General features: G+C 46.9%; 1 protein-coding gene across 5 annotated transcripts in view; it reads left to right on the forward strand.

Moving 5' to 3' along the window:
* Nucleotides 1-17,952, forward strand: part of ATL3 (atlastin GTPase 3) — a 44,492-nt gene extending 26,540 nt beyond the window's left edge. For 4 of the 5 annotated variants that reach the window (XM_074231219.1, XM_074231221.1, XM_074231217.1 and 1 more), the window contains 8 exons: nucleotides 3,173-3,229; nucleotides 3,980-4,072; nucleotides 5,683-5,821; nucleotides 7,653-7,780; nucleotides 8,205-8,261; nucleotides 12,051-12,122; nucleotides 12,460-12,891; nucleotides 13,947-17,952. In XM_074231219.1, the coding sequence (XP_074087320.1) occupies nucleotides 3,173-3,229; nucleotides 3,980-4,072; nucleotides 5,683-5,821; nucleotides 7,653-7,780; nucleotides 8,205-8,261; nucleotides 12,051-12,122; nucleotides 12,460-12,891; nucleotides 13,947-14,030 (1,062 nt within the window). In that variant the 3' untranslated portion in view covers nucleotides 14,031-17,952. The remainder of the gene's footprint in view (nucleotides 1-3,172; nucleotides 3,230-3,979; nucleotides 4,073-5,682; nucleotides 5,822-7,652; nucleotides 7,781-8,204; nucleotides 8,262-12,050; nucleotides 12,123-12,459; nucleotides 12,892-13,946) is intronic. The other variant, XM_074231218.1, reaches the window with a different exon arrangement.
* Nucleotides 17,953-18,695: the final 743 nt, after the last annotated feature.

Raw genomic sequence — 18,695 nt, forward strand, 5'->3', positions numbered from 1 at the left:
ACAATCTTTTATTTATTTATTTTTGTAAACAATCTTAAGAGAGGGTATTTTTCTCTGAGGGGTTCAAGGGTGTAAGAAGCTTACTACACCTTAACTCTGCCTTGGTCCCATATTTTGGGCTTTTTCTCCTGGGGTCTCTCTTCTCCCACACTCCCTTCCTGTGGCCCCAGTTTTCTCAGTGGCACCATTTTCTTCCTGCTTCCCCATACCTGCTTTGTGAAAGTTTGCCATTTGTTCTGCACACGGGGCAGATGATGCCCAGGAGGGCTCAGGCTGGGGTTCTCTCTGGGTGGGGAGTGGTTTTTAACAGAGTTTAGGCATCATTCTGAAGGGCTTGTTACTTTGGTCTGAGTCTTTTCTTGAGCTTGTCCCATTTCTTCTGCTTAATTATATGCTCTTTGAGGGCAAAGTGGTTGTTGTTTGGTCTGCCTGCTAAAGGGAGCATTCTGTTCCAGAAATGGGAAAATATAGATAAGTTGGTTTTCTTGTCTCCAGGGCTCCTACTTAGATCCTCAGAGTAAGTAAGTTGTTCACTGGTACAAGTGATGATCCAGGATGGTCTCAGTGTTCATCCCTCCTTGAAGTTCTGTTCCCTGTAGAGGAGGAGAGGAAGCTGGAGAAGCTTCATATACCCACAGGCTCCCTTTCATGACACTCATTGACCCCCCAGTCTCAGAAAACTCAACCCTGTGGCTGGGAAAGAGTGTGGGGCAGAGGAGGGGAGCCACCTGCCTTCTGGGCAAAAGGTTGTTCATGACCTGACTTCCAGACAAGGGGGAGGGAGCAGATGGTGAAAACTAGGATCAGGAGCTGGACTGTAGCTTTGGGGAACATTCCAGGATGGGAACGGAAAAGAGTCACTTGGTGAACACCTAGAAGTGAAGGAGGCGGGAGACTCCTTAGAACTTGGGGAAGTCACATAGCGGATTTTATCAGATTAACTTTTTTTTTTGATAGGGGTGTGAAAGTAACAGATAAGAGGAATAACTGGGATATGTTTGGCATAGACCTTTAGCAACATTTTTGATAAATTATCTCCTTTAGTTTTTGTGGAGGAGATAGAGAAATGGCCACTAGATGAGGATGTCATTGGGTTCAGAGCCGATTAGAGAGATGGCCTTGAGGTCATCATTCAGAATCCATCTTTGCCCGTGATGGGAGATCATGGGTGGGGTCACTGTGTGGACTGCTTGCCCCACTGTGCCAGGTGACATTTTTACTAATGACTTGGATAAAGACTCAGAGGAAACATTCACCAAATTCCTAGTTGACCCAGAGCTGGGAGTGAATTTCCTAAAGGACAACCCAGGCTGGCGCATTGAGCTGAATTCACTTAGATGGGATCAGTAGGGGTACTGAGTTCAGGAAGTCAGTCTCAAAAGTCTGTGGTAGCTAGCAGTTGAGAAACACTGGAGGTTCTAGTGAACCTTGAGTTTTCATCTGTGTCAGTGTGGGGTGTGGGTCCCCAAGGTTTTCATGGGACAGCCTTCATGTTGTCTATCTTCAGCCTTTCTGTGATGTGTCTGCTCAGTTTGAGACCACTGATGAGAACATCTAGGTGAGGGCATGGCAAGGGTGTGGAGCGGTGAGAGGCAGTGGGCATGTAAAGCTGAAGAAGAGGAGGCTGCTGGGGAGGACAGGCTAGTTGTGACTGGTCATTTTTCAAGGCTGTTAAAGCCTGGATTCCTTTGGGCATGAGCTGAGGTCCTTCCAGCCCTGCAGTTCTGGGATTCTGTCAAGGGGCCTGAGTTTTCCTACGATAGGGGCCCCAGTAACGAAGATGGGAAGGAAATCAGGCCTGAGGTGGATATTAGTGGAATTGTAGACTCAATTAAGCTCTGTTTGGGTTGCCCCTGGGACCTCCAAATCTAGGGTGCTAAGCATGAGAGGGGCTGAAGGATGGGACGGTGGCAGCTAGGGAACTGGATGCACCCTTCAAGAGAAGGTGGGAAGAAGAAAGGAGGCCCTGGACTGGACTGGGGGAAGAGGGGAAGAGCCTGAACCAGGGGTTCTTGTTTCTGAGGAAGGTGCCATTGTAAGCAGTCACATGGTTCTTTGGGAGATGGAAATTGAGTACAAGCCTGTGGATGGCCCAGAAGCATCACATCAACAGGCCTCCATGGGTCTCCCCAGGCCTCCCCGCTTCTGAGTGGGTCCTTCCTGCCTCTGAGCACTTCCATGGGAATCAGTCCATAAACGTTTGTTTATTAAGCACCTGTTGGGTATCAGGGATAGATGTACAAAGAAGGAAACAGTCTCTTGTTGCAAGGAATTCAATTCTGCCAAGGGGACAAATGCACACTGAAATGTCTGTGGCTGAACTTGAGGGATGAAATATTGATGTCTGCTGAGCAATTAAAGACAAGTCATTTGAGCAGGGGTGGGGGGAATCAGGAAAGGCAAGAGAGGGAGGGAGGCACTCTGGAGAGGGGGAATGGTCAGAACAAAGGTGTGGAGGGGGTGGGCAGTGCCACATGGGACAGGCTGGCTGAGTGCTTGGAACCAGGGTAAAAAGGGCAGCTCCTTGGGGAGCATGAGCAGAGAGAGGGTCAGGGGTGAGAGATGCCATTGAGGTTTGGCCTTTGCCCAGGCTGTCACTGGGAATGTGCTCCTTCATCGTCTCTCAGAGTGGTTCATTTCTTTCCAGGCTCGCCTCAAGCTGAGCCTTCTCCAAGAAGCTTCTTCTGATCCCTCTCTCCTATCCCCCAACTTGCATGCTTTTATTCACATATTTTAAAGGAAGTCCAAATTGTTTTTCTCTCTGACCCTGGCACCAGACCCATGACCTGACCTCTTCTTTTCATCATAGTATAGCGTTTTTGGACTTGGGGCTTCTCCTCCTTGGGGTCCAGGCCTTGGGGTCTTCATTGAAGCCTCAGAGACCCAGTACTGTGGGGGGAAGGCCACTGACCTGGACAAATTATAGCTTCTTGTTTCTCTCCCTTCACCTGTACCAGACAGGGAACCCTGATACTCATTTTGCTGACCACTGGTCCCATCACTGTGACTTCTCTAATTTTATGGCAGCAATTCTTGGTCATGCCCACCAGAAGTCCCTACCCTGTGCCAGGCCCTGTTCTGAATGTGGGGAGTTAATCAGTCTGATTCCAGTTAGAATGGCATGCTGGGTTGATATTTTCACCTGTTATTTTTGTCTGTTTCTTTTTCAAAGCTGTTCACGGAATATGGCCGCCTGGCAATGGATGAAATTTTCCAGAAGCCCTTCCAGGTACATCCCTTCCCTCTGCACACCACCCCTGCCACTAGCATTAGCTGTTCTTTCTTTATGTTACATGTCCTTAGTCAGCTCCTTGCCTTACCTGTTGTCTGTTAGGTGGTGTCCCAGGAGTCAAGCTTGCCAAAATTCTTGTCAGTGAGCCCATTGTCTTGTAGGGCCTGATGGGAAAGGGGCTAGAGGTGACTCTGGGTTTTGGGTAGATGGTTCTCACCTTTGCCCCTGTTGCTTCTCCTTGCCCTGACACTGTGCCTAAATCCTGGCTCCCTTTTTAAGCAAGGGAATCAAAGGGGCCCCCAGGGCCCGGCAGCTTCAGGCTTTGTTCATACCCATCCTCTCCAAAGTCCCCCCCCCCCAACTCACCTGATTATTTCCCAGGATTCACGGAAAAGGGAAATCCTGGAGTGCTTCTGCCACACCTCCTCGTCAATGGAGACATATCAGTGCTTGATCAATTGGTCAATCCAGTGAGCAGATATTTAATAATAATAACCAACGTTGGTGTGGTGTCTACTGTATGTAGAGACTGCTTCATGTGTATTATTTCATTTCTTCCTTACCACTCCCTGGGAGGGACGTGCTATCATGAGCCTCATTTTACAGGGAAGGAAACTGAGGCAGACAAAAGGTTCAGTGACTTGGCCAGGGTCACACAATGTCTCCAAATTTCCTAACTTGAGGCCCAGCATTTTTCTACTGATAGAAGACTGTGTGACCCATTTTACTCTTTCTCTCCCTCAATAGTCACTGATGTTTTTGATTCGAGACTGGAGCTTCCCTTATGAGTATAGCTATGGACTTGAGGGAGGAATGGAATTTCTGGAGAAGCGCTTGCAGGTAACACATGGTGGGGAAATCCCATAGAAGATGCTAGGGATAGCCCTTGGGAGGGCCAAAAGCAGTCTTTAGTCACTGGACTCTTCCTGGATTATTGAAGGTGGAGGGGAGGAAACAAAGAATTAGCTAGGATGCTGTAGGGGAGAGAGAAGCCACAGACATCCATGCCAGCTTGGGTGGGACTCAGTCCATGTGCCAGACTCAGATATCAAAATAAGAAAAAAAAATTGTCATCTGCACAGCCAAATATGAGAGAATTCACAATATAAAGCAATAACTTCCATTTCAAGAAAGTTCATATAATAAAGACTCCAGATTGTGTTCAAATTGACCCTCTTTACTTCCTTGTAGGTTTTCTTCTGTTCTTTGCTGGGCCTGGTTTTCTTTTTAATCTTTCTCCTCCCCCCAGGAAGCCTACATTTAAGCATGGTTAGATACACACATGTACATCTGCATCTGTGCACATACTTAAACACTGACATACATGTGTACATGCATACACACACATACACACACATAATTTTACCCTTGTCTTTTTGATTGTTTGGATGTATCTCATTTTTATAACATTTTCTGAAAGCAGCAGCCCCTCCTCTCTCCTTTTGCTACCTTGCCCTCCCTATCCCTTAACCTATTGCCCTTCCAAGAATCCCTCCCTTACCCCTCTTCCAAAACCTCTCCTCTGATCTACACACCCTTCTATATACCCCTTGATGCTTTTCCGACCACCTCTAACTCTGTACTCTCCCTATTCCTTCATTTCTTTTTGAATTCAAAAGGCTTTTATATGTGTTTATGACTACATATATGTGTGTGTGTGTGTGTGTGTGTGTGTGTGTGTGTATTTATAGTTCCCTCTTTAACCCATTCCTGATGAGAATAGGCTTCTAAAACTAACAGTTCTCTTTCCCCCATCAGTTTTTCTCACATTTCATTTATATGATAACTTTCTTTATATTTTCCTACACCATTTTCCTTTTTAGAATCCCATTTTACTTGGCCCTACCCCAGTCTTTCCTTTGAATTTCCCAATTATTAATAACAATCTTGTACATCCAGTTTACATTTCCACATATAGATGGTAAACAATTAGTCCTTATTGAGTCCCTTGTAATTAGTTTTTGATGTTTATCTTATATTTTTCTTGGATCTTGTCTGTCAAATTTTCTGTTAAGTTCAGATCATTTTGCAAAAGAGTCCTGAAAATCTGGCAATACATTAATGACAGTCCATTATGTAATTCTCATTGTGGCTGTGCCATATCTGAATTGGCTTTTTTTTTTTGTTGCTGTTTATATTTTCTCCTTAATCCAAAGATTTGAGAATTTGCCTGATTTTCCTGTAGGTATTGTTCCTCAGATTCTTTTCACATGGTGAGGAGTGAAGTTTTTCTAGTACTACTTTCCCCTCTTGTCTACCACTTCAGGACCGTTATTTCTTGTATTATGGTATCCAGATTCTTCTTATGGTTCTTTTAATCACGATCAACTTTTGTAGTGTGGCCTCTCTTGCCCGGATCCTGAAGGTCTTGGGTTCAAATGGTTCTAATCAATCTGTTCAGTTCTTCCTGGCAGGAGATGAGTTCTGGCTTTGTTGGTCTTTGTTGGCAGGTGAAGGAACAGCAGCATGAGGAAATTCAACTTGTTCGAAATCACATCCGCTCGTGTTTTAACAGTGTCAACTGCTTTCTCCTACCACATCCTGGGCTCAAAGTGGCCACAAACCCGACCTTTGATGGAAAATTGAGAGGTCTGTGCAGATGAAAGGAATGAATGGTCAGGAAATGTCACTTGGGTTGTTTCTAGTGGATCCTTTTAGAAAAGGCCATGTGACTTTATTGGAAGGAACCCCTGCTGACTTTGCTCTGGATGGGCTCAGACTCTGTCCCCATTTCCCCTTCTCTGAGGGTCTTTCCACTGGGAGTGTTGTAACTACAGAGACATTTCCAACAGGGAGACACAGAAGAGGCTAGGAAAGGGAGGCTAGGTTCAAAAATACTTTGGGTTCTGGGGCAGAGGAGAGAGGATGCCATAGGGACCACTGCTTCTGTTACTCTTGAATTCTGGGATCTTTTTTTTTTGACCCTGATTCACCGACAGTAGCACAATGACATTATTGTATTCCAGTTTATCTAACTGACTTGGCTTTGTTTCTACCTTTTCTAATGATCCTATTAGTAATGGAGGGTGAGGCTAACTTGTTAGCAGAGGAGCTCAGCAGGGAGCTGGCTACTGTCACCAGCTAGGCTGGCATTCAGTGGAAGAGGCAGACCTGGCTCCCTTCAGTAGGGGGCGTTTGCATTCTTTTTTTAAAAAATTAATTTATTTAAGGCAATGGGGTTAAGTGACTTGCCCAAGGTCACACAGCTAGGCAATTATTAAGTGCCTGAGGCTAAATTTGAACTCAGGTCCTCCTGATTCCTGGGCCTGTGCTCTATCCACTACACCATCTAGCTTCCCTGGGTGGTTGCATTCTTAAGATCTGCATCCAGATTAGGCTGAAAGTAGAGAAAATGAGTTTGCTAGAATGACCCTTGTCTTCTTTTTGTCCCTGGAGGAAACTTTTTACCTAGTTGGTAGCTTTTCTGCTCTGGAGAGACCAAGAATTGGTGGTGTGGCCATTTAGACTCAAAGGTCCTTGGCCTCGGTTCTAGCAAAATATCTGGGGGGCAAAGAGAGCAAAAGCATCCTGCAGTTCTCTGCCAAACATCCAGAGCTTCAGGTAGTGAGTTCTAGCTTGGGTTGGAGCCAAGAGATCCAGAGCATCTGCTCTGGGGTGGTGGTGGGGACTGGGCAGATGACTTAATCCCCCTTTTCAGACTGAAATGGGGATCAGAATGACATTTGTGGTAGTCCTCACTCTTAGTTACTAGTTCTGTAACCCTGGATGAGTCACCTCACCTCTGCCTGCCTCAGGTTCCTCAACTGTAAAGGAGGGATCACAATAGTGCCTCCCTCCCAGGCTTATTGTGACAGTCAGATGAGCTAATGTTGGTATAGTGCTTAACCCAGGGCCCAACACAGAGTAGGTGCTTAGTCAGGAGGTGCTTGTTTCCTCTCTCCCTTCCTCCCCCCCCTTCCTCCCTCTCTCCCTTTTTTCCCTTATCTCATGGGACAGTGGTTTAGAAACTCGAAGCTCAGGGATAGGGCTTTTCTTTGGGGCAGGGAACATCCAGATGCGGAGGAGGCTCCCTCCCTCAATGAGGGTCAGCACCTCTCTGCACCTTGTCCTCTCCGCTCAGCCATGAAGCGCTGTCAGTGTGAGCAGTTAGGAGGAGCCTTGTCTTGTGCTGGGAGAGTCTAAAAGGCTTTCGGTGGGGTACAGTCCCCATCTCGTCCAGGCCCAGAAGCACTGGGGTGGTGGTTGTCACCTAATGGATTTTGCAGAGATCTAGACTTGCTTGTTTTGTTACTCCCTGAGATTGCTCCAACCTTGTGTTCAAAGATCCTTCCTTAGGTCTTGTACCTGAGAAAGGGAAGGGGGAAGCAAACAAGAGAGGGGAGGCAATGACAGGGAAAGAGGGGATAGTTGGGACCCAAGGCAGTGCCACTTAACACTCTGTTTCTGTTCCCCTGGACAGACATCTCTCCTGATTTCAAAGATCAATTACGGACACTGATACCTTTGGTGTTAGATGCAAACAATTTAATGGAGAAGGAGATCAATGGCTCCAAAGTCACCTGTCGGGGTCTGCTGGAGTATTTCAAGGTAATTCCAGGCCTTCCCTCCTGAGTTCTGGACTTCCATGACTGAGGTGTTTGAGGAGGGACTCAGCCCCAAGTAGCCACGAGGGGGCAGTACTGATCCATGAGACGAGCTCAAAGAGACCACAAAGCAGCCTGGGGCCTGGCCATACTTCCCTTGGAGGAAGACATTGATTGGAAGGGTAGGTTCCTGGGTGATGCTCAGACACAGGCAGGGAGAGATTGAGCGAGCAAGCGGGATCTTCAGGGCTTGGGCTGATGTCCACATTGCTAACTCTCCTGACATGTCCCTGAGTCATGCCTGGGGTGCTGGCAGCTCCCATGATATGGTATGATATACCCAGATATGGTATCCCCAGTGTCAAAAAGCCCAGCTCCAACAGGAGCCTAATTTCTGTGTCTGATCTCTTCCCTATTTTTATCCCTAGGTCTACATTAAGATTTACCAAGGAGAAGATCTTCCTCATCCCAAGTCAATGCTTCAGGTAAGTCATTCACTGCCATCCTAAAGAAAGCCTTTTCAATGCTCACTTGAGTCCCATCATCTTTTTAAGACCAGGGAGCTTGGCTCTCCTTTTCCACAGGGATCTGAGAGGGAGGCTAAGTGCTATTCATTTTTAGGCACATTTCCCATCATGGTTCCCTGAGATTTTCTGACTTTGTCTCTACAAATATGTGATATTGGAGTGGTAATTCTGCACTGGGTGCACAGAGTTGGAGGGTATTTGGAGTCATGTAGTCTGTCTTCTGAGTCAACCAGATTGGAAAGTCCACCAGAGGTCCTCTAGCCAGAGGAGTCCCTCCTGGGTCAGGTGGGTGGCACCTTCTGGGGGAGCCCTGGTGAGAGGGAGTTGCTCCTTTTCTCCAGTCAGAATTTTTCCCCTTCTTTCTTCTTCCTCACTCTGCTCTCTGAGACCAGCCTTTCTTCACCACCCTCATTTTTCTTCTGAGTTTTCCCTTCACCAGACTGTGTCCCTAATTCCTTGACTTATCTGGCCCTCCACTCTGGATATTCACCAGTTTGTTGGAGACTGGATGACTTGGAAGCGACCAGTGAGGGCTGGTGTAGAGGGACTGATTTCTCTTCCCCAGCTCTGTGATGTCACCGAGGTGGTTCCCTCCCACCAGGGAGAGATGCCACTCATCCACGTCTTTTCATTCTGAGTTGTGTAGTTCTTCTCAGGCAGTGGGCTGACACTGACCAGGTACAAATACAAATGGCAATGTGGTCCCTACCTCAAGGGGCTCACATTTGAATAGGAGAAGATGGCGCATGAAAGGGAATCTAGCACAGGGCCAAGCAGAGACAGAAAGGAATGAAACTCAGGCTGACCTGGGCACCTCCTGAAATGGGCAGTGGAATTCCAGGATTGGAAGGAGGCCCAAGAAGTTTGCTATGGGGGTGGCAAGCATCCAATGTGCTATTGGGCCTCTTCTCTGCAGACTTGGGGGTGCCCCGGCGAACTTTTCCATCATTCTCATGTGATCAGCCTGTCTCATTTCCATAAATCCCGGTTTGTGTCCTGCTGTAGCCTGCCCACTGCCCACGGAGAACTTGGGTGCTTGCCTTATGGCCTCAACAACATTGGGGGATCAGTATGAAAAAGAAGGGTCTTTGTTTGGGGGAGAGGGTGCTTCTTCTGCCTGGACAGTGACATCATCATCTGTGTCCATCTGGATCCTGACTGGCTTTCAAGGCCACACTCTTGAGGGGTGTGTGAGTGGATGTGCAGGGACCCTCCCTATCTCCAAGGAAGCCTTACCCAAAATGAAAGGGGGCCCTTCCAGGGAAGCTTGGAGCCTTTCCAGGGGCATCATGCCAACCAGACCAAATGCTTTGGGTCAAGTCAGCTTACGCCAAACCCAGGAGTGGGGCCTGTGTTCCTGATTTGTCATGTGATGGTGAAGATTGGACATTGTGTGCTTGCTAGTCGATCAACAGGCATTTTTTGAATGGTTTGTGCCAAGAGAAAGCCTGGCTGTGCCCTCCTGACACCATCATCAAGGGACCCAGGACACCTGCAGACTAATGATAACAGTGGGGACGATATCCACAGTAGTAATAAGCATTTATATGGGCTTATTATTTACTAGGCACTGGGAAACCCTTTACAAATATATCTCACTTACTATATTTTATTCTCCTGCAATTTTATATAGATGGGATATTGAGCCCATGTTCCTTGTGGTTCCTGATTTTCTTTTGGTCACTTTTTTGGGTCATAAGGAGCAGGCCCTTTTCTAAGCCTTTGGTTTCTTCTCTAGATACTGGAGAAAATGACCCCTTGATTGGTATGGCAAACTCCATTGATTTTCCCAAAGCCTTTGTTTCCTCCTTTACTATTTGGGGGGGCAACAGCTTGGGGTCCTCTTCAGGGCAACTTCTCTCCAGCCTGATATCTCCCCCTTTTTTTTAAAGGGTTTTTTTTGCAAGGCAAATGTGGTTAAGTGGCTTGCCCAAGACCACACAACGAGGTAATTATTATGTGTCTGAGACCGGATTTGAACTCAGTACTTCTGACTCCAGGGCTGGTGCTCTATCCATTATGCCACCTAGCCACCCCTGATATCTCCTTTTTTGAAGATCATTTCCTTTTATTTTTTTTAATTTTCTTTTTTTTTTTTGCAAGGCAAATGGGGTTAAGTGGCTTGCCCAAGGCCACACAGCTAGGTAATTATTAAGTGTCTGAGACCAGATTTGAACTCAGGTACTCCTGACTCCAGGGCCGGTGCTTTATCCATTGCACCACCTAGCCGCCCCTTGCAGATCATTTTCTAATTGTTCATGTCAGACCTTCTATTTCTCCTAACACATTACTAGTCATTGGATGCTGCTCCAATGGCCTGGCCTCTTGGGATGCTGACTCTTGTTCTCTCCCAGCTCTGGGTCCCCTGCAGATTTAAGACTTAAGGACCATCTCTCCCCTGATCTATGGCATTGATAAAACCCCTAAGCAGTGCCTTTGAGACTCCCAGAGCCCTCAACTGCCAGTGAGGGTCCTCCAATTATTTCTGAGCTGCAGAACTGTTCTGATCTCTAGTTTCCATCTCCATCATGATTCAAGTTGAGGTCATGGTCCAAGAACCATTTAGGAAAAGGGAGGGAGGTTCCAATGTACCTCATAACCCCTGACCCAAGAGTGATGTGGCCTAGAATTCAGCTGAGCTCCTCAGCCCTCCCCTCTCAGGTCTCAGTTCACCCTTCTTTTATTGGTGTCCTGCTGTATTTCAGTTTCAGTTGCTCTGATTCTTCTGGATACATTTCCTTTTTGAAAACCCTGTTCACCTGGACCCAGGAAATTTTGTATTTTTGATAAGCCATTTTTAATTATTATGTTTCCCACTTTTAGCACTTTGTGCATTAAAAGTTAGTGTCATTATGAACCAGGCTTTTATTTAAACCATAGACCTGATTTTGTTCAGTTATATAATGCTCAGAGACTGAACAGAAAGCCCAGTCGCTTCTACATGATCCAACATTTCCCAAGGAACCCAGTGCCCACCTTGCCTCTGAAGTGTTAAATGTACATTCTCCCCCTTGGCTGCCAAGCTAATAATTCTTGCCAGGTGGTTAGAACGGTGACCCAAGGAGAGTGTGCCATGAATAGATTTACAAAAAGGAGGGTTGACTGGTTGTTTGTCAGAACAGTATCTTGAGTGGAAGCTTAAAGAGCTCCACCTCGGTTTCCATCAAGTAGGAGACCAGGTTGTTTGTAACAGAAGGAGCCCTGCCCGTGTACTCTGGAGGTGTAGTCCTGCCACTTCCTCCCCTCCTTGGGCTTGGGTCTGGCAGTTGGGGCTCCTTTCTAGTCATAATTCTAGAACCACCTGATAGTTCAGTAGACTACCAAGTTTTGGGCTAGTAGAGATAGATGTTGGTCAGTGATGCCAACCCAAGAAGAAAGGTGGGGAAAGGGTTCAGAGAATGGACTGAAAAGGGAATAGAAGCCGAGGCCCATTTCTGTTCTACCAACAAGTTCTACTAACAACATTGTTAAACTGTAGCTCTGGAAGATGAGTTTGCTCTCCTGACTGTGGTGGTGGTGGGGAGGCTGGTGGGGGCCTCAACCTGGTTTTGTTTGATGTGACTTAGATATTTTTATTATATGGGTTTTGTTTTTCTTGCTTTTTTTTTTCTAGGAGGGAAGGGAGAGAAGAAATAAAGACTTATTAATTGAAAAAATAATTTAAAAAGATACCTAACTGCAACTGTGGGCTGGTGTTCCATCAGGAGTAAAGGAGGCTGGACATTTTCTCTTTGCTTTTTTTTAAAGGCCACTGCTGAAGCCAACAATTTAGCTGCTGTAGCATCTGCCAAGGACTTGTATTACAATAACATGGAGAAGGTAGGTGGCATCTGGAGAGGGATGCTGAGCTGGGGGGGAATGTGCTGCTGGGGAGGCTAGGGGACCTCCTCAGAGGTGCCTCCATTTCCCTCATCAGTAAAAGGAGAATCATGCTTGGGGCTGTGGTGGGGAAATGGGTTGTGATCCTTAGCACTCTTACAGAATGGTGGCGTTATTATTAACCCAATTAAAATTGGTGCCATGTTTATGGTGATGACAGTGGCTTGTAGCGGAGGCACAGGTGCCTCTTGGGGGTTCCAAACAGCTGAACGAAGTCGGACCCCGGCTCTGGTGCCCTGCATGTGCAGCCCACCAGGGTCATGTCTGTTCTCTGCAGGTCTGTGGAGGGGAGAAGCCCTACCTGGCAGCCAGTGCCCTGCAGGAGAAGCATGCTTGGTTCAGTAAGGAGGCCATGGACCAGTTTAAGAAGAGCAAGAAGATGGGGGGCAAGGACTTCAGCCAGCGGTACCAGAACGAGCTGGAGAAGGAGATCCAGGACCTGTACCACCACTTCATTCTGCACAACAACAGCAAGAACGTGTTCAGCTCCTTCCGCACACCGGCCGTGCTCTTCACCTTCATCATCCTGCTCTACCTGAGCTCGGGTTTCACAGGCTTCCTGGGCCTCGAAAGCATCACCCAGCTCTGCAACTGCCTGCTGGGCCTCCTGCTCCTCTCCCTACTGACCTGGAGCTATGTCCGCTACTCTGGACGGTACCGGGAGGTGGGTGGTGCCATTGACTCCAGCACAGCCTTCGTCCTCGAGCAGGTGAGTAGTGCCACCTGCCCCTGGTGAGGGTGCTATCTGGGAAAGCCTAGGGTACCACCACCTTCACAGATGCATCCCCCAAAGAGCCCCTCTCTGTTTGTAAAGGTGTATGATTTCTGTGGACCACTTTTCTCCTTCCACCCTTGCTGACATCAGAATCCATTTGGAGAAGCTTCCCTTAGTTTTGAGTTAATATTGGGTTCAGCTGTAGGACAGAAGTGGTGTCCTCAGCAGGAATTCCCTGGGCTAAGACTGTTCCCCACAAAGACCCTAACAGCTGGGCTGTGCCCAAGAAGTATCCCTCATCTTGCACAGGTAATGAGTGACCAGGCCATTTTTGTCATCACCAGTGAGTGGCTCTGCAGTTAGTGGGGATTCCTGGCTTCTCTCCAGTCCCCTCCTCTTTATGGGTTCTGGAGGCCTTTGGATAACAGGAGGGGTATTGTCCTTAGGCTTGGGCTTCACTAACTTTAGCGGCCTCAACAGGGTGGCCAGTTGACAGGGGTTCTGGTAGAGATCAGCTAGCCAGATTTTAGATTGGGGGGTGTGGGGTGTGGTGGTGGTGGTGGTGTGTGTGTGTGTGTGTGTGTGTGTGTGTGTGTGTGTGTGTGTGTTCCCTTCCCCCAAAACTTCCAGTGAAGGGGAACCAGTGGAGTACTCCTTTGCCTACTCTTTCCGTTTTTCACCTTTGCTGCCCTACATTGGCAGCTTCCTTGTCTGCTGCCCCCTGGGGACCCATCCTCTCATCTACCCTGGGTTTCTCAGGGCAGGCTCTGCAGCCAGAGGGCCATCAAGCTCTCTGTGGGAATTGGTGCCTGATTTCCTGGGGAGTCCTTATCATGTGGGCCTGGGTGATTTGGGGGACCTTGGATTCTTTGCAGGGGTCACTGGGAGCATGACAGACTTAACTGGCCTGGACATGGCCTGGGACCTGAGTGTGGGGCTGGGCAGCACTTGAATTGGAGTACAGCACCAACTAGGTCCAGAAACACTGTTCCTCCTGACTGTGCTATTCTAAACTTGTGTATTCACACTGGGTCAATGGACTTTTGCAGGCTACCTCTTGCATGAGTAATGCCACTCAGGAGAGTGGTGGGTCGGAGTACAGCCTGCCCCTCGAGCAAAAGAAGTACCAATAAGGTGGGTACCTGGCCTGAGCATGTCATGCCACGATGGCCATGATGGACCTGCAGCAGCCAGAGTGGGCCTGCCCTTGAGATGCCCTCCCAGAAGACTCGAAATACAATGCTGTAATAAATGGAACTGACATTTACCTTTGGCTTAAACCCACCTCCAGGACTTTGGGGAGCCTTTCTTTCCTTTCTGGTAGAGGTCCAAGGCCTTATCTTGATCTTCTATTATTTCGCTTTCCTTTTTTGCACTTTAATAGGGATGGGGGGAAGCTGGAGGGGCGAAGGAAAAGTCCTTTTTGTACCATAGAGTGCCTTTTTGATCTGGACTCGGGCTAGCCATGGACATGATGGGGAGGATGGAGTACTGAGGGAAGGAATGGGCAGTTTGTGTTGCCACATGCCACCTTTGGGAGCTCTCACCCTGCTCACAAAAGACCCCAGTACTGAAGATTTCTCTCTGAGAAGAGTTTGAAAGTTGGCTCCTTGTGATGCTGTAGACTCCTATGGGCGTTTGCCTCATGGGTCATAAGGAGGCTCCAGAATGTAGGACCCCCTCCCCATGGGACCAGATGCAACATCTTTGGGGATGGGGTAGCAGGAATTCTGGCTCATGACTCTTCAACCTTACTTGTTTTCACCATTAGCACCCATTAGCCTAGGATGTCAGAGGGAATAATGTGGGCCAGCAGATGAAAAAATGAACAGACTCCAAATCAAGAAATAAACTGAGTGACCCCTGATAAGTCACTTGATCTTGTGCCTTGGTCAAATTAAGTGTGTCTTATGTATTCTAAATATGAACTTTAGTTTTAAATTTTAAATTTTATTTTAAAACCACCTTGTTCTCATAGAAACTGCATCAGAGCAGACCTTTCTGGAGGACCAAGGGGAAACTTCCAAGTAAACCTGCCTTCCTTCCACAGTGCCTTGGTGGTTAGAGGCTCAGCAGGAATTCATTACATGGTTCTGTGGGACCAGACAAGCAGCTGCCACCATTCCTCTTGTGCCCCCCTTTCCCTTCTTGCCCTCTGAGGCCTCTGGATTAGGGTAATTAAGGGGGGCCAGTGCCTTGGACTTGGAGAGCAGGAAGTCCCAGCCAGCATGAGCTAAGCATCCTGTCTTGTGAATATGATGGAGAATCCTTTGGGTCTGGTCAGGTGGCTATTTTTCTACTTCATTGTGCCAGATTTTAAAGTGTTTTGTTTTCCTTGAGAGGAGGGGCCTCTGGGTACTTAGACCTACATACATCTCCATATGAGTTTTAAGTTTCCAAAATAAATCAGTGTTGCATTTTGGGAAGCTTGGATAAACCAGGTAACTGTTTTATTCATCTTATCCATGTTAAGACTTACAAATGTCTTAAATGCAGGCAGATGGAGTCTCTGGTCACACAGTTTTCCTGTCTGGATTTCTCCATCCTGTCTCTCAGGGTTTTGTATTTTCCTCTGACCAGGATTAGTTCCAAGTATATTTTCTTACAAGTAATATTTTCTTTCTTCCAAAATCAAATGTGGTAACCAGCACATGTATAGTGCTTCATAAATGGTAGCTTTTACTGTTCTCGCACACTGGCTCACCATCTTGCAGGTACTTAAGTTTGTACGTTTGGATTCAGGCTGCATGCCAGCTAGCTTTCAGAATTTGTCTCCCGGCCTTGTCAGGGTTTGCAAACTTCTTTGAATGAAGGGACTTAAAGCGGGTGGTTTCTAAAATGTGGTTGCATTTCCCAGGAACCCCTCATTGGAGTAACTTCCCTTCTGTAGTTTGATAGAATTGGAGAGCAGTTTCCTCCTCAATGTTTAAAATCAGCCTGGTGGTTTCCTGCTCCCTTGGCCAAAGACCTGAGGTACTCTGGTGAATGGAGGGTCTCCAGTACCCTTGGTGTTTGGTATAGTGTGTGATGCAGCAGAACCCCAAGAAGTCATCATGTATTGAGCATTTAAGGGTGATCAGGTCTCAGGCTTCCACTTGGTGCTCAGCCTTTAACTTGTGGGGTCTCTTTCTTAACTTGACTAACTTGGGCAGAGTGTGTGTAATCTAGGATGAGGTGGACTCATAATTTTATATTTGATATTTTTGCATTCTCCTAGCTGGAAGTGGAGAGTGGTAGTGGGGTTTCTAATGAGGTTGGCCTACACGAAGCTACTCCTGACCAAGTTTCTGACCAAGTCAGAAACAGAAAGCCTCCATGTTCAAGGTTCAGGCCTGTGCTTGCCCCCTGTGCATTTCTTTCAGTGCAATCCCTTGGTAAGTTAGAAAGCACAAATGGCAAATTCTCAGTGTCTGGAGCCAGAATCCATCTTTCCTAGATGGTTTTCCTTGACACTGATGTGGCATAGGAAGTTTTACTGGACCCAGGGTCCCTAGGACTGCTACTCAAGATCATGCCTTGAGAACTGGGACCTTTTTTAATCAAAAAGTGGATGGCTTTGTTTGTGCCTTGGACTGGGGATATTATGAACTAGTTTGCACAGTGTAAGATTACCTAGGTTTGCTTGCTTCTGTCTCCTTTTTTCTTTCTATATTCACAGAAAATAAACTGCTCTTAGCAAACAAAACCAGCAAAAATTAAAACCTGCCCCATCCTGGTTGTCTTGTCTTTTTTTTGGCAGGCCCTGCTTAGGGCTTGGCTATGTGGTGAACTTAAGAGAATGGTCCCCTGAAGAGAGGCTGGCATGGCCAGGTTTGTTTTCTCTTGGAGACCTACATATTACAAATATCCAAATAGGTGACGATTTAGGCAAGAAGCAAGCTTGGATTTCAAAGTGGTTTTTAAAGACTCTTTGAATTCATGTAGTTTGTAGCACATCTAACACTCTGAGATTCCATTATCTGCTGGCAGAAAAATAGCAACTTGGTTAAGCCAAAAAGGAGCACAGAGCTTTGGTTCTTGAGGGAATCTTCAGTTAAGGGGGTGGCTGCTGCCCTCAGATCCTGGCTTCACAAAGGAAGAGGCCCCACTTCTTCTCCCCCACATTCCCACAAGGTCATTCACAGAAGCTCATTATGAAATAGAAGCTTTTGTTTGACCGTCAAAGTAATCTAATAAATAAGATGATGGGGGCAATTGGGAACCAAGAGTAGGGTAAACTATTCCAATTAGCTCTTGTCTGTGGGCAAGTCTGAGACCTTGGATACTAAGAGGGGTCTTGGGACCAAATATAATTAGTTGATGACCAGAGTTTGTTCCTAGTAGGATGGATGGTGGTGGTCCAGGAAATGTGGACTCCCAGGGTGCCATGGGCTGGACTGAAAGGAATTCATGGGGCCTTGTGTCCTGTGCCCTGTGTCCTCTGACTGGGAAGTTGGTCAAATCAACTTGGGTCACCATTTGGTTTTTTTTTTTTTTTGGTGTGTTTTTTAATTTAGAAAAGAAGCCTCTTAGTCCAATTGCTCCAATAATGAAAATATTCTTATAGGCCCCAAATAGAAATTATGGGCTAGGTAGGGGTGTGATTTGATGTCCTGGCTTGGTAAGTGATTCCTGGGAGCTGGATTGCTGGCCAAGTAGCTCTGAGGGTAGCAAAACTTGGACAAAAATTTCCTTTTTCGATTAAGATTTCTGTTTTATTGTCCATGTGGGAATTCCATGTGCCAAAGCAAAGAATGTGCTTCATCTGATACCCAAAGATTTCCAGTTTAGGGACTGGTCAGGCCATGGGCACCCATCAGCACTCAGGGGTTTCTGTCCAGAGCTCTGTTGTTTGTATTGGGGAGCCCCTCAAGTGTTCTACTTTGGTCAAGCACAGACTCCCACCCATCTGTTTTTTAGTTTGTTAGCCCAGAAAAGTGCAATCAGATGAGAGTGTATCCATCCATCTATCCATACCTGGGCTCTTAACAAAAGCATGCATGTCTCTGTATCACATACACCAAGAGTTGTGAGATTATGTAATGGAATAAAGACCACAACCTGTTTTCATCTGTATTCTGCCTTTTCTTCACTTTTGGAGACTCCTCAAAGAAACTGGACCTTGGAGGGTGGTGCTAGAGCTTAAGGACCAGTGTCCTGGGGTCTGGCTTACTCAGGTGAAATAGGCCTCTGTTTCCTCCTCTGTAAAATCTAAGGCTTGGATCTTGGGTTTCTTAGGTCCTTTCTATCTCTAAGGAATCTTGGAAGACATGCCCTTTCCTCCCTACTTGGCAAGAGGTCTCCAGAAGTGTGCCTGATGAAAAGGGCCAATTGCTGGGTATGCCTTCATCTTTTGTCCCTGGCTGGCAGAAATCCTGGGGCTGCCTTGTCCTATACTTACCTGCCTGTAGGAAGAGCCCTAGAGAGCAGACAAGTACCCCGAGGGGTTTAGCCACCCACAGATGTTTTGGGTATCTTTGAAGGCACTTGCTCTAGGAAGACTCAGGACAGGAGGAGGAATAAGGTGAGGTGCAGAAGAATCAGGGGTGTCTGCTTTGAATTCCTCTGAGCAAAACCCCTTTCTCTGGGCCTCAGTTTACTCCTGTGTGAAGTAGCAGGACTAGATGAGCTCCACTCTTCTCATGCCTACATTTCTGGGCTGTTTCCAGCTCTGAGGTGTTAGGATTTGTGATATCTCTAAAGAACAGAGGTCATTTCTCTGCTGCTCCAGAAGCTTCTATGGCTCTATTCTGAAATACCAACTCTGGTCCTGCATTTAAGAGCCTTTAGAACTTGATTCCGACCCATCTCAGACATTA

The sequence above is a fragment of the Macrotis lagotis genome, chromosome 3 (assembly GCF_037893015.1).
Source record: "Macrotis lagotis isolate mMagLag1 chromosome 3, bilby.v1.9.chrom.fasta, whole genome shotgun sequence".
Classification (NCBI taxonomy): Eukaryota; Metazoa; Chordata; class Mammalia; order Peramelemorphia; family Peramelidae; genus Macrotis; species Macrotis lagotis.